Source organism: Chiloscyllium plagiosum, chromosome 12 (genome assembly GCF_004010195.1).
Source record: "Chiloscyllium plagiosum isolate BGI_BamShark_2017 chromosome 12, ASM401019v2, whole genome shotgun sequence".
Taxonomy (NCBI): Eukaryota; Metazoa; Chordata; class Chondrichthyes; order Orectolobiformes; family Hemiscylliidae; genus Chiloscyllium; species Chiloscyllium plagiosum.
The window spans coordinates 49,613,521-49,627,815 of NC_057721.1; the positions used below are offsets into that span (position 1 = coordinate 49,613,521).

The 14,295-nt window shown below is 40.2% G+C and overlaps 1 protein-coding gene across 3 annotated transcripts in view; it reads right to left on the bottom strand.

Annotated features, from left to right (window-relative positions):
* Positions 1-901: 901 nt before the first annotated feature.
* pla1a (phospholipase A1 member A) overlaps positions 902-14,295 on the bottom strand; it is a 31,259-nt gene continuing 17,865 nt past the window's right edge. For all 3 annotated transcript variants that reach the window (XM_043701011.1, XM_043701014.1, XM_043701010.1), the window contains 4 exons: positions 13,630-13,719; positions 8,443-8,557; positions 5,588-5,755; positions 902-2,569 (listed from right to left, as the gene is read on the bottom strand). In XM_043701011.1, coding sequence (XP_043556946.1) covers positions 2,491-2,569; positions 5,588-5,755; positions 8,443-8,557; positions 13,630-13,719 — 452 coding nt within the window. In that variant the 3' untranslated portion in view covers positions 902-2,490. The remainder of the gene's footprint in view (positions 2,570-5,587; positions 5,756-8,442; positions 8,558-13,629; positions 13,720-14,295) is intronic.

Below are 14,295 nucleotides of genomic sequence, written 5' to 3' on the forward strand. Positions count from 1 at the left end.
AGCTGCCAGTCTTCCAGCAGATATCTGTTGAATGGCAGGGTGCTCCAGGAATGGCATATGGGAAGATAGGGTTGGAAGTGGATGTGAAGGATCCCATGGGGTGGGCTCAGTAATTCATCATTTGAGTTTGGCAAGATACATCAAGGAAACACACTAGACCCCACAGTGACAAGCCCTCGCAAAACCTCAACACATCTGTGGCTTAGCCCCTTCTTTCAAATTATTCAGTAAGCTCACCTCACAGAATAACCTCAATTCTTCCAGCTTCTGGATTTGTATGTTCAGACCTCGCACCATGTCTCCCTGGGGATTTGGGTGAGGGATATTCGCTGCACAGAATTCCTTCCCCTCATCCAAAAATGGAGTTTTACAATAAGCAAGTGCTTCCCCAGCGTAACTCACTGCCTTGCAACTCCCTGAACAAATGCTTTGTAATTAATCCCAGCAATCGTAGAATTGTCTGACTTCACCATCAATCTCTAACACCTTCTGCAATTCCATTCATCAATACCTCGAATTCCTACCAAACCGGTTGTGTAACTTCACTTTAAAGAAGCTGTACCTGCATTTTCAAGGCTTTGTGTAGGAAATCTTGATGCCCTTTCTCCAAGATCTGCATCTGCAACAGAGAACTGGGACAGGTGTACCACAGCATTACACCACACTGAAGCAAGCACACAAGAATTCTATGAGCTGCTATCATCAGTGTTGAGACCTGAAGAACACAGAGAATCATGAAAGAATCTGAGTGGGTCCAGGGATTTTTTATTTATTGTTCATTATCCTCATCTTTCTTTAGATCAGACCTAGTGACCATTTGTCTCCTTTTCTCAGTTTTGTTGAAATGTTTCCACTCAGAACTTTAATGAGTCCACATTTTAGATTCTGGTAGGGCCAGCTGTGCATTTCTAATATCTTCCAGTTTTATTGTAAATTTTTTTATCATTTACAGCTTTTTTATTCCATACATCACTAACAATTATTCAAATCTATAACCCTAACATGGCATTATATATTATGCAAACAACTACAGGCCAGCAGCATCTTTTTTTCACTCTTTTTAACTCGTTTTCTTTTTTCTCTTTTCTTCACCTTCCTGATGTCACAGGGAAGCCACGGCAGTGTGGCAGGGTCTCCTGACTTTGTAGGCCCGATGCATGGACTCCTGGAATTGGCAGCAAGGCGTTGACTGCAGCAATGACAGAACGGGGACTCCTGGTTGCAATAGGCCCAGAGCAGGGGGCCTGGATGAGACTTTGCAAAAGTCCTGGAGCTGTGTTTGGGACTCCAGCCATTGAGGGCAAACTCTATTTAAGTAGGTTCTTTTTATTGCTTTGTACCTCAAAATGGCAGCAGATTGTGGCAACAGAACACTTTTCACTGTGTCTCCCCAGATATACGAGACAATAAATCATTTATTCACTCATTCTTCATGTGCAAATGCACACCCGTTAATTTCTTGCACGTTATGTGCTAAAACAATAAAAGTTTCAGGCAAGTTTTTTTACATATTTATGTACGAACTGTAATAGACATATCATTACGATAGGTCTAATAAGAGGACATTTTTGTTTATTGTTGTATTGTAGCTGTCAACATTGTACTGCTTCTAGAATTAAACATTTAAAGCTGTGAATTAAGTTAATTGTTAATCTTTTATAGTCTAATTTTCTCTCCATTACTCTGGTAGAAGTGGAGGATGTGATCAAAATGAAGATAAAATGAATTGAAGGATCAAAATCTATGCTCATTAAGCCAATGGGTTAACTTGCAATTTTGACAGACATTTATGCTTAATATTTATTTAAAATATCAATCCTTGAAATTTTTAGACAGGCTGCCTGGGGAAGGTTGTAGTAAGTAAATATTTAGCTTGTATTTTGCAGATACTGGAGCCTATTATCTCCTCCAGAGATGTCACTTTGCAAACCAACTGAAGTCAATTAGGAAGTGATATATTTTAAAAAAATAAATGGTTGGTATGCCTAATTCTCATAATTGTTCAGGATGAATAGGTGAGGATAATTTGAGGAGGAATTGGAAAGAAAATTAGATGAATGAAGTTTAACAATAACCTTAATTTACTGATTGAAAGATTTAGTCTAAAAGTGGAGTAATTGTGAAAGCTACAATACAGCTATAAACAGGTCATATGTCTTCTTGTCAGGCTGCTTGTAACTATATGTCCCAAACAGATAGTATCCCTACAGTTAGTACCTCATTACACTAGCTGACATTTCCTTGAATTCCGTATCGCTACAGGACATTATAACAAAGTCAAACAGATTTTTACGTTCAATTCATGTGACCAAATTCAGGAGTCTTCTTTGTTCATAATCTACCCAATAAATCTTTGCAGTTAAATATATGGCGTAATGTTTGTTTTCCTTAGAAGGGAAATCTTGAAGTATTTAATCTTACTGTGTTATTTTGGTAACTAAAGCCATGTCTTGTTCTTGAAGCAACAGAAGATATAGAGACATGCCGTTTCTAAAGACAATTAGCAAGCTGCTCAAACAGTATTTCTCTGTATAAGAGGATGTTATAGATACAGCGGGGTGGTCTTTCACTAAAAAGAGAAAGAAGATTAGAGTTAGAGAAGGTAACAATCTGCATAAGACAGTCCATTACATGGGTCATTATCGGTTCATAGCTTGACCCATAGTATAGGGTGGCATGGTGGTACAGTGGTTAGCACTGCTGCCTTGTAGCACTAGAGACCTGGGTTCAATTCCCACCTCAGGCAACTGTCTGTGTGGAGTTTGCACATTCTCCCCATGTCTGCGTGGGTTTGCTCTGGTTTCCTCCCACAGTCCAAAAGAAAATGTGTAGATTAGGTGAATTGGCCATGCTAAATTGCCCGTAGTGTTAGGGGGGTGGGTTGCTTTTCGGAGGGTCGGTGTGGACTTGTTGGGCCAAAGGGCCTATTTCCACACTGTAAGAAATCTAATCAAACTTTGAAATACGTATGGATGTATAGTATACATTTTGCTCTTAAATATGTTCTCCTGTGTATAGTATATATACGATACATAGGAGAACATATATAAGAGCAAAACAATGCAGTTGCTGCAAGTACGAAATACAAAAAGGCAAATATGATAGGGACATTTAAGGGACTTTTAGATAAGCTCATGAACATGCAATGAATGGAGGGATCTGGACCAGGGGCAGGCAGAAGGTATTAGCTTAATTTGGCATCATATTCGGCACCACATTGTGGGCCGAAGGGCCTGTTGCTGTCCTGTACTGTTCTATGTTCTAAAATGGAAATGTTGGAAATAGTTAGAAGATCTGGTAGCATCAGTAAAGATAGAACTTCCAGAACTGGAGATAATTAGATACAAAGACAACACTAAATTTAACACATTTCAAATTTTTACAGAGGTGTATAAGGAGGGGATATGATGCGATGAAAAAGAGGAAAGATTCAGTGAAAAATAAACTGAAAGAACTACGGATGCTGTAAATCAGAAACAAAATCGGAAATTGCTGGGAAAGCTCAGCAGGTCTGGCAGCATCTGTGGAGAGAAATTAGAGTTAATGTCTCAGGTCCAGTGACACAGTTCTGAGGAAGGGTCACTGGACCCAAAAGATTAAATGAAAATTGCATGTTGACGCAAGACAAAAGGTTTTAGTAATGGGACAAGTAAATTCTGAGCATTTCCAGAGTTAGTTTGCTGTTATAACATTAACCTTTTCTTGTGCATAGTACTAAGATTCTTTAATTCCCATTACAGCCTTTTTTCTGCTTTTGTGATGTAAGTAAATGGAATTCTACACATCAAATTTCCTCATGCTATGGCTGAGATCGAGAGTGCGTCATTTCCCACATTCGTGACATGCAGGATCGACCTTTGTTGGGTAATAGTGATAGATGGTAATGCAGAATTTGAAACACAAACAGGTCTACCATGACCTTCTTGAATGGTGGAGCAGGCTTGAGGGCTCGAATGGTCTACTTCACTTCTACCTGCAGGTATCCAAACAAATTAATATCGCCAGCAACAGCTTAAGGATTTGAATTTTATATAGTACATTTAACATGGTAAAGCATCCTAAGACATTTCACCAGAAAAACATTGTGCTTAAAAAGAGATATGAGGAGAGATAACCATGTATTTGGGCAAAGAGGTATATTGAAAGGAGAATCTTATATGTGTAAATAGGAAGAGAGAGAGAGGTTAAAGAAGGGAATGCCAGCGCTTAACACGGTGGCAGCTGAAGGTATGACCACCAATGGTGGAAAGGGAAGGCAGAAACGGAGAAGTCTCAGAGATCTCCAAACGTGGTCAGGCAGAAGGAGGTGACAAAGATGAGGAAGAGGGAAAATCATTTAGGGATCTGTTAACAAGGGAAGAATGATACATCCTGACTGTTACTTAACCAGGAGCCACAGAAATCAATTTTAGCCAGCAAGATCATGTATGATGGTTTATCAGAACAGGGCTTGAGTATGGATATGGACAGCCAATGCATGAATATGAATGTGCTCCAGTTGATGTAGCAAAAAGCATTAGAAGAGTCAAGACCAGAGGTAATAAAGGCATGAGTGATGGTTTCATCTGAGGCACTAAGCAGAAATAGATAGTCCTGCTGAGGGAGTGAAACATGAACAGAATCTTATCTCAGATTCAAGTATGACGGATTACATTTGTCACCTCCAGAAGAATTATAAAGAACCATATTACTCCCCAAAATATTACCTTCATAAGAAACCACATCAGTTCGAAGATCATGAGATTGAGGTGGGGTTTGGAGTGCAAATTCTGCTGATTTTTATTAGGTCAGAAATACCTGTTGTCTCCTTTGTATACGAAGAGGAAAATTCAATTGAGTTCCCATTTGTGAATACCATTCAATTACTTTTGTGTACAAAAACTCTGACAATAGGTGTTAGAGAGGGAGAGGATTGGATTTTCAAAATAATTCCCATTTCAGTCAAACAGATTACAATTTTCACATTTCAAGTGGTCACTTTAATGAAAGTTACTGGTCCACGTGGAACCATGTCTTGAAGTTAGTCAACTCATTTAGAAAATGAGGTTCAAAAGAGATTTACCAGGATGTTGCTGGGAATGGAGGGTTTGAGTTATAAGGAGAGGCTGGATAGGCTGGGACTTCTTTCACTGGAACATTGGAAGTTAAGAAGTGACCTTATAAAGGTTTATAAAATCATGAGGGGTATAGTTAAGGTGGATGGCAAGTGTCTTTACCCGAGGGATTTCAAGAGTAGGGGGTATATTTTTAAAGTGAGAGGAGAAAGATTTTAAGAAAATTTCAGAGGCAATTTTTTTACAGAGAGTGGTTCGTGTGTGGAATGAACTTCCAGAGGAAGTGGTTGATGTGAGTACAGTTGCAATGTTTAAAAGACATTTCGACAAGTATGTGAATAAGAAATGTTTGAAGGGATATGAGCCAAGTACAGGCAGGTGGGACCAGTTTAGTTTGGGATTATGGTTGACATGGACTGGTTGAACGGAAGGGTCTGCTATTATGGTTCTTTGACTCCATAAAGAAAGAGAAGGAAGTTTAAGAAAAAGTCATACTATGATACAACTTCAGCTACCCACAGGGAAATATTTACCTGCCATTGAAATGGAGCTCCCTAATGCGTATCTTCTCAATATGAATTGGAGATCTTTTCTTACGCCAACTGGATAACAGTTGAATAGTGATGTCATCCATGTTCCCAAACCTGGCATCGTATGGTATTACTTTTCTTATTATGCTTTCACTTGATTGTTTTTTAGGTCTATAAGGAAAATAAAAGAGTGAGAGATCTGATAATGCTTTTCAATCTTGCTCCATAATTGTCCATGTTGGTTGTGAGAATTCACAAAATTTCTTGTTTGTTTTGCTGCTGGGCTTTATAATGTTGACTTGACAAAACTCTGGATATGCCTTTGCTCAGAATTTCTTTGAACCAGTTTCTGTTCCATCACTTTAACTTGGTCAGAAGTGTGGCTGAGTCCTTCTATATGCACATAACTGGAACTTACACTATACTCCCAAATAAATTCATGAGGATAGCATAGTAACCCTGATTTCAGCCCTTGATTTACTCGAATCAGTAGGATGCTGTGGAGTGATAAGTGAGTTGGAAATTCTGCTAGTTTCCATTGGATGAGGGACTTAAAAGTCCTTGTATTACTTTGCTTATAAAAGTGAGCTTCACCTCAGTTTATCAGTTCTGAAACAACTCCACAGATCCTGTCACCAAGTCACCTTTTACTTACACGTGCAGAGTCCTTGACTCTGGCACAACCACATCAGAGTCAGTATCCAGAATGTCAGAATTACTGATACACTTTTTTTTTTCTTATTTCTCTTTTTTATTTATTAACCCCCACACTACCACCTAACCGCGGTAGTGCTTATTTTTTCCCCAGCACCCATGGTGTGTGTGTGCAGGTGTGAGACACAGTGAAAGATACAAAGTGAACGAATCTTTATTCAATTTCCACCGCCAGGAAGATAGGAAAACACCCGAGTGGCCAGTGACAAACACTGTCCTTCACATCAAAGGGCAGTGCTGTGTGATCAAAACAGTGAAGGGGAGGGTAGGGACTAAATCAAAATAGAGTTGGAGGGGGAAATAATGCACTCCACTCCCTGCGGCGCCCACTTCTCCCTGAACAACTCCAGGGTGTTGGTGGGCATCGCGTGCTCCTTCTCCAAGGACACCCGGGCTCTAACGTAACCGCGGAAGAGGGGCAGGCAGTCGGCCCTAACGGCCCCCTCCACAGCCCGCTGCCTGGACCGGTTGATGGCCAGTTTGGCCAGGCCCAGGTGCAGACCAGATATTCTTTCCTCTGTCAGCCAGTATTCCCTGATTGGACCAGATTAGCAGCTCCAATCAGGGGACTCATATTCTGTGAGATCCATCTGGCTGACCTCATTACCATGACTACAACTGCATTTGATCTATTTCATTGTTTTATAAGACCATAAGACATAGTAACAGAAATAAGGCCATTCAGCCTGTCATGTCTGCTCGGCCGTTCAATCATGACTGATAGGTTGCTCAACCCCATTCTCCCACCTCCTTCCTGTAACCCTTGATCTCCATGACAATCAAGAACCTATCTAACTCAGTCTTAAATATACTCAATGACCTGGTCTCTGCTGCCTTCTGTGGTAATGAATTCCATAGATTCACGGCTCTAGGGTGTAGGTTTGCTCGCTGACCTGTAGGTTTGATATCCAGATGTTTCATTACCTGGCTAGGTAACATTATCAGTGGCGACCTCCAAGTGAAGCAAAGCTGTTGTCTCCTGCTTTCTATTTATATCTTTCTCCTGGATGGGGTTGCTGGGGTTTGTGGTGATGTCATTTCCTGTTCGTTTTCTGAGGGGTTAGGAGAAAGGTATAAATAGAAAGCAGGAGACACCAGCTTCACTTCACTTGGAGGTCGCCACTGATGATGTTACCTAGCCAGGTAATGAAATGTCTGGATATCAAACCTACAGCTTAGTGAGCAAACCTACACCCTAAACCTCAACCTGAGCTACAAACCTTGCAAAACTTCACCACTCTCTGGCTGAAGAAGTTTCTGTTTATCTCCACTCTATAAGATCTTCCTTTTACTCTAAGGATGGCCCTCAGATCCTAATTTCTCCTCCCAATGGAAACATCTTCCAAAATTCACTCTGTCCAGGCCATTCAGTATTCTGTATGTTTCAATCAGATCCCCTCTCGTCCTTCTAAACTCCATCGAGTATAGACCCAGAGTCTTCAAATGTTCCTCATGTTAAGCTTTTCATTCCTAGGACCATTCTCATGAACCACCACTGAACCCACTCCAGGGCCAGTACGTCCTTCCTGAGATTTGGGGCCCAAAACTGTGTTTTGATTAATAAGTGAATCAAGGGTTAGGTACAGTGGGCAGGAAATTGGGGTTAAGGCCACAATCGAATTAGCCATGATCTTATTGAAAGATGGAGCACACTCAGGGGACCTCATGGCCTATTCCTATTGCTATTTCTTATGTTCTTATTGCATTACATCCTTGTTGTTAGCTTTTGACCAGATTGTTGTGTATGTTTCACTTCTAATGTTACTACTACAGTAACTACTAAAATAACAGAACCTTGTGAAATGCAATTAGTCTTGCAAGATTCCATAGTGGTAGTACACTGTTCTGAACCACACTGTTTTTGAATTGGTTCCTTATGTGAAATTACATGGTTAACATCCAATTGTCACAAGTAATCAAAAATCCTTTGGAAGGAAAGTTTACAGATCAGATTAAGCTCCTGTAGCATTTCAGAAAGCATGAAATTAATATGATGTGCATCCTGTTTAAAAGAAAAATAAATTAAAGTTTTTTTTTGATTCAACTTGCTCTAGGGTTTTAATGTAGATCTTGGGAGTAAGTAGGACTTGAAACTGGGATTCTTGATTTGGAGGTAAGAGAGTCCCCTATAATTAAATACTTACATTGTTAGCTGAAGGTTTGATATGTCAGAATGGCTGTTGCTCAAAAATTTTATTTTGACACGTTGCTCATGAGATCCTAATTGTTCATAAAATATTTCTAGTAGAAAATGTTTCACTAGTTGGAGAAAAAGCAAACATTTAGTCAATGTGTCATATGTGGATGAAGTTTCTTTTTGTTTCTGCCTTTTGCTCACATTCCACTGAAGAGGCCATTTTGATTTCTACAGTATCAGTTTGTTCTGCTTTGTCCCCATACCAGTTTTACTTTTTATTAGTCTGTTGGGTCTATCAGTGTGTTCATTGTGATTTTAGTCAGTTTTGCAAAAAGTTCACTTTTGTACTGAGAACATCAATTTCTCAAACAGGAATTACTTTTTGCTTTGCTATTTCCTTCAGATGATGAATTGGAAGGGCCTGAACTGAGGGCAGTTAGAGTGAGACATGACAGAAAGTCTACCATCTGCACACAGACACCAACTCAGCTGGGATTTCAGGTTGGAAAACTGTTAATTAAATTTCCCTGTACCTTGATGCATCAGAAAGCAGTGCTTCTCTGTTGGGTGGTTTGTCAATAGCTAGCTGAAGAGATGCAGCCCATTTCAATTGGGAGAACAGCCTTGTCTGTAGTAGACAACTTCACCATTGCTCTGTATTTCTTCAAAACTGATCATACTCAACAATATCTGGTGGCCTTAAGTACAGGATGAGTATGTTCGTGCATTGAGCTTGATACCTATAGGTGGGCCATGGAATCTATTTCTTCCCAATTAAATCAGGGAAACAGAGAAAGAGCTTTGTACAGTTCTTCAGTCTGGCTAGGTTCTCATCAGTGGAAAGGACAAGTGACATAATGTACAAGTGCAGAAAATTGACCAGGAGAGGTACAATAGTTGTCATTAATCTTACATATGAAATGACTCACCCCCTCGTATCTCTGAACATGCACCAGTCAGAAAATTGCCATGCTGCTTTCATCATGTGACAATCTACTGTGTCATGACTCATGACAGTAATAGGTGGTTGGTTTGCTGGTTGGGGCTATTCCCGGCAGTTGTAACTTATGATATTGATAATGTGTCCACAGACAGCTCTAATGACACTCCTATGAGACGTGCATTTGAACAACCCATATAGAATTGTAGGTCTCATTTTAGATACATAGTGTAAGGACCAAATCTATTTATTATAATGTGGGGTGGCACAGTAGCTCAGTGGTTAGCACTGCTACCTCACAGCATCAGGGACCCAGGTTCTATTCCTGCCTCAGGCAACTGTCTGTGTGTAGTTTACATATTCTCCGTGTGGCTGTGTGGGATTCCTCCTACAATCCAAACATGTGTAGGCTAGCTGAATTGGCTATGCTAAATCGCCCATAATGTTCAGGGATGCGTAGGTTAGGCATGTTAGTCAGGGGTAAATGTAGAATAATAGGGGAATGGTTCTGTGTGGGATACTGTTCGGAGGGTTGGTGTGGACTTGCTGGGCCGAAGAGCCTGCTTGCAGACTATAGGGTTTCTATGATTTTGTGTTGCTTTAAAAAGCTGTTTACTGAAATGAGAAAGACCTGTTTTAAGCTCTATATTTGAAAGGGTGACTGCAGTTTTAAAAAGCAAACAAACTGACAATCCTAGGCAAGCATCATAAACAACGATTCAACCAGCAGTAATTGAAGTTTGAAGTGCAGTCAATTTGGAGTCATGCTGTTATACAGATGCAGCTTTTCCAACAACAAGAAGTTGATTGGTCTGTGGACTAATGACTAATTATCCATGTTGGAAACGTTTTTGCCTGCCAAGAAATGAGAGATTGATTCTAGGGTAACTGAACAGTTTGGAGTTGGGAACAAGTTATAGAGAAAGAGGTGGTCAGTTCATTCACAGCTCAGAAGCAGCCTCTGTGTTTAAAAAACTCATTGTAAGCCTGCAGAAAACCAGCCGACCTTTCCCTCAACAGTTGTCGCAAGCTGTGACTTTTAACTGACAAAAGAGAGACTTTTTAAAGTGCACTAGCCACCTGGTGTCTCTAACTAAGCAATGGACTGAAGTGACATGCATCTCAACAACAGAACATTTTCTCCTCCATCTAATAAGCGTGTGTGTGTGATGTGTGTGTGTGTGTGTATAAATGGATTAAGATTAGACTTTTAATTAGCAATATTATATGCTGATGGGTTTATAACTTGTAGCTAGATCTAATTACTTGTAATAAGTAATGATTCTTGTTCTGTACAGAAACCTGGTTCATATTTTCTATCAGGCTAGGTCTGAAAATTAGGTAAGTTGGACAAAATTGCATCCCTTATAAAATCTTTGACTTTTGTAATGACTCATAACAGTGGATAAATCTAGTGAACTATTAGCTATACAACATTCAATGAAAAAAAATTGCTACATTAAGGAGCGTGTACTTAAAGTGGAGGACCACAGAAACAAAGAGCAATTTCCCTCTGACAAATGCACCTAATACTATGAGTAATTTAGGCAAAAGTGAGGACTACAGATGCTGGAAACCAGAGTTTAGATCAGAGTGGTGCTGGAAAAGCACAGCAGGTCAGGCAGCATCCGAGGAGGAGGAAAATCGATGTTTCGGCAAAAGTCCCTCATCAGGACTACGGGCAATTTACCTGGGCTGCACAAGGAAACCAGAGCACCCAGAGGAAACAGGGAGAATGTGCAAACTCCACACAGACAGTCGCCCAAGGCTGGAATTGAACCTGGTGCTGTGAGGCAGCAGTCCTAACCACTGATCCACTGTGCCACCAGAGTAACCCACCCAGATCTATTTCCCTCTGACTAATGCACGTAACATTATGGGCAATTCAGCGTGGCCAATTCACTGTGGAAAGAAACCCATGCAGACACAGTGAGAATGGGCAAACTCCACACAGTCACCTGAGGCAGGACTCGAATCCAGGTCCCTGGCGCTGTGAGGCAACAGTGCTAATCACTGAGCCACTGTTCCGCCCCCAAACCTAGGCCTAGATATTGTCCAAGTCTTTGTACATTTAAGCATGGACTACTTCAGTATCTGAGGAGTCACGAATGGAAACTGAACATTGTGCAATCAATAAACATCCCCACTTCTGACCTTAAAATGAAAGGAAGATCATTGATGAAGCAGTTGAAGATGATTGGGCCAAGGACACTACCGTGAGGAATTCCTGCAGAGATGCCCTGGAGCTCAGATGGCTGACTCCCAATAAGTTCAGATGACACTAGATGTCTCTTTATGTGGTCTTATATACCAAAAATATTTTTCACTTTCTGAGATGCATCATTCCAAAAGAATCTATCGCATTGGTATCTAGGACCTTGGAAGTTGTGGTTCTCATTCTTCAGGAGAAAGTGAGTACTGTAAATGCTGGAGATCAGAATCGAGAGTGTGGTGCTGCAAAAGCACAGCAGGTCAGGCAGTATCCGTGGAGCTGGAGAGCTGAAGATTCAGGCATAAGCCCTTCATCAGGAATAAGGCTCATTCCTGATGAAGGGCTTATGCTGGAAATGTCGATTCTCCTTCTGTCAATCTGCTCCCGTAATTATGCTAAGGCTACTGCAAGTATCTTTTTACAGGAAACCTAATTAATATAGATCTCACAAAATAACACATTAAGATATCTCATTGTACACAGGTCCAAAAATAGCATAAGATACCAGATAAAAACAGGCTCCAACAGATCAGGCTCAGAAAATTCATAGAAGTTAATATAGAAGATAATAAAGCCTCTTGTAGATATTTAATTTAATTGAATGGTTTGCAAATAGAAACATAGCCAGATCGTGCACAGATCTAAGTGTGACCCCTAACCTTGTTGCAGAACCACAACTCTAGGTAGGATTCTGAATTTTCATCTGGGTGTGATTAGTGTGCAAATAGCCACATGTTCTTTTGGTGGAAATGTTACGTTCCTCCACAATCTGACTTAATAATGTTGGCTGGCATTCCTGTGGTTTGAAAAAATTGTTAGCAGTCAGAGCATATAGTGGGCAGCACGGTGGCTCACTGGTGACCCAGGTTCGATTCCAGCCTTGGGTAACTGTCTGTGTGGAGTTTGCACATTCTCCCAAAGTCTGCATGAGATTCCTCCAGGTGCTCTGGTTTCCCTCCACAGTCCAAAAATGTGCAGGTTAGATGGATTGGCCATACTATTGCTAAATGGGTCTGGGTGGGTTACTCTTTGAAGGGTCAGTGTTGACTTGATGGGCTGAATGGTCTGTTTCCACAGTGTAGGGATTCTATTTCTAAAATGCACAACTGCCTTCTACTAAAGGTAGCTACCCTATTTTAAATCAGTTTCCTGCCGCACTCTATTTCCGCCCAGTAAAGGGATAAAGTTAGACTGATTTTGTTCAAATAGCCACTCATGTTCTCATTGTTTTGTATGACAATATGGGAACAGTTGTATCAATTGTAATTATGAAGTGAACATTGCTCTAAGTAACTGTTGCTCTTTTTGCTTATATGCTGTTAAATTATTTATAAGCTGACATCTTTCTCATCAAATATTTTCTCGGTCCATCTTTGAAACAATAGCAAAGTACATTTTACAAGTTACAGGTATCCAGAGCCTCTTGTTACACCACTGGGTATGCTATTGTATCATTAGATATGAGGAGGTACAGGCATGCAGTTAAAGCAACTGTTCAGACTGTTTATGCAAGTGACTAGCCCCACTGTGCTCATTAAAATCTGGGCAGTCCCTTAACTTTGTAGCATATATAAATGCACAGCTTATTAAATGATAAATATATGAATAATGCCCTGAGCCTTTAGTGTATCTCATGTTATTGTCAGGAACCACAGTAGCTTTCAAAAAATGATGGAAATTTTGATTTCTTTTGATGTGTCTAAAATTGAGTTGTTTGAAATTCTACTCTGAGGACCTAATAAATATAGGACTACTCACCAGTCATGGTGTATTACAAATCAATAGGTCCCAAAGGTACATCTGAGTTATATATGGATTAATAAATTGTTGGGACTATGTTACAATGTTGTAACATAATCAAGAGTTCAAATGACATAATAAATCATCAGAAGAAAGCTTATTGAGTTCATACTGCCTCCAAGGCAACCCAGCACCATAATGACCTCTGTGATGCACATCATCCATGCATTATTAAAATGGTTTCATGTTTTGAATGACAGAGTGTGCAAGTATCTTTGTGGAGGGATGATATACTCACTTACCACAGAAAGGTGGCTGACTTGATGTCATCAGGTACACTTTAACTTCCTTTGGCTGCACATCTGCACTCAAGCCCCCACGCTCCAAAAGTCCTATAATGTGAAAACATTTTAATATCATATCTTACATAAAGCTCCTACAAGAGTAATGTAAAATACGTAGGTATCAGAAATAAGTCAAAAGTGGGTAGGAAAACTGTGATAGCAAAGTAAGACCATAAGACACAGGAACAGAATTAAGCCATTCAGCCCATCAGGACTGCCCCAGCTTTCAATGAGACCGTGGCTGATACACCACTTTTCTGACTTTTCCCAACAGTCCTAGATTCCCGAACTGATTACAAATCTATCTCAGCCAAGTGTTTGGTCACTTACTTAATCTGTTTATATCCCTTTGCAGACTCTTGTGTCATCCTCATCACTTGCCTTCTAATTTATGTTTCTGTCAATCACAAACTTGGCAATGGTACATTCACTTGCCTCATTCAAGACATGAATATTTATTGTAATAATTGTGACCCCAGCAATGATCCCTGTGGCACTCCACTAATTTTAGGTTACTATCCACAAAATACCCCCCTTAATCCAACTCTCTGTTTTCTATTAGTTAGCCAATCCGCTATCCATACTGCATCCAGTTCCCTGAGCTCTTATTTTGGCAAGTAGCTG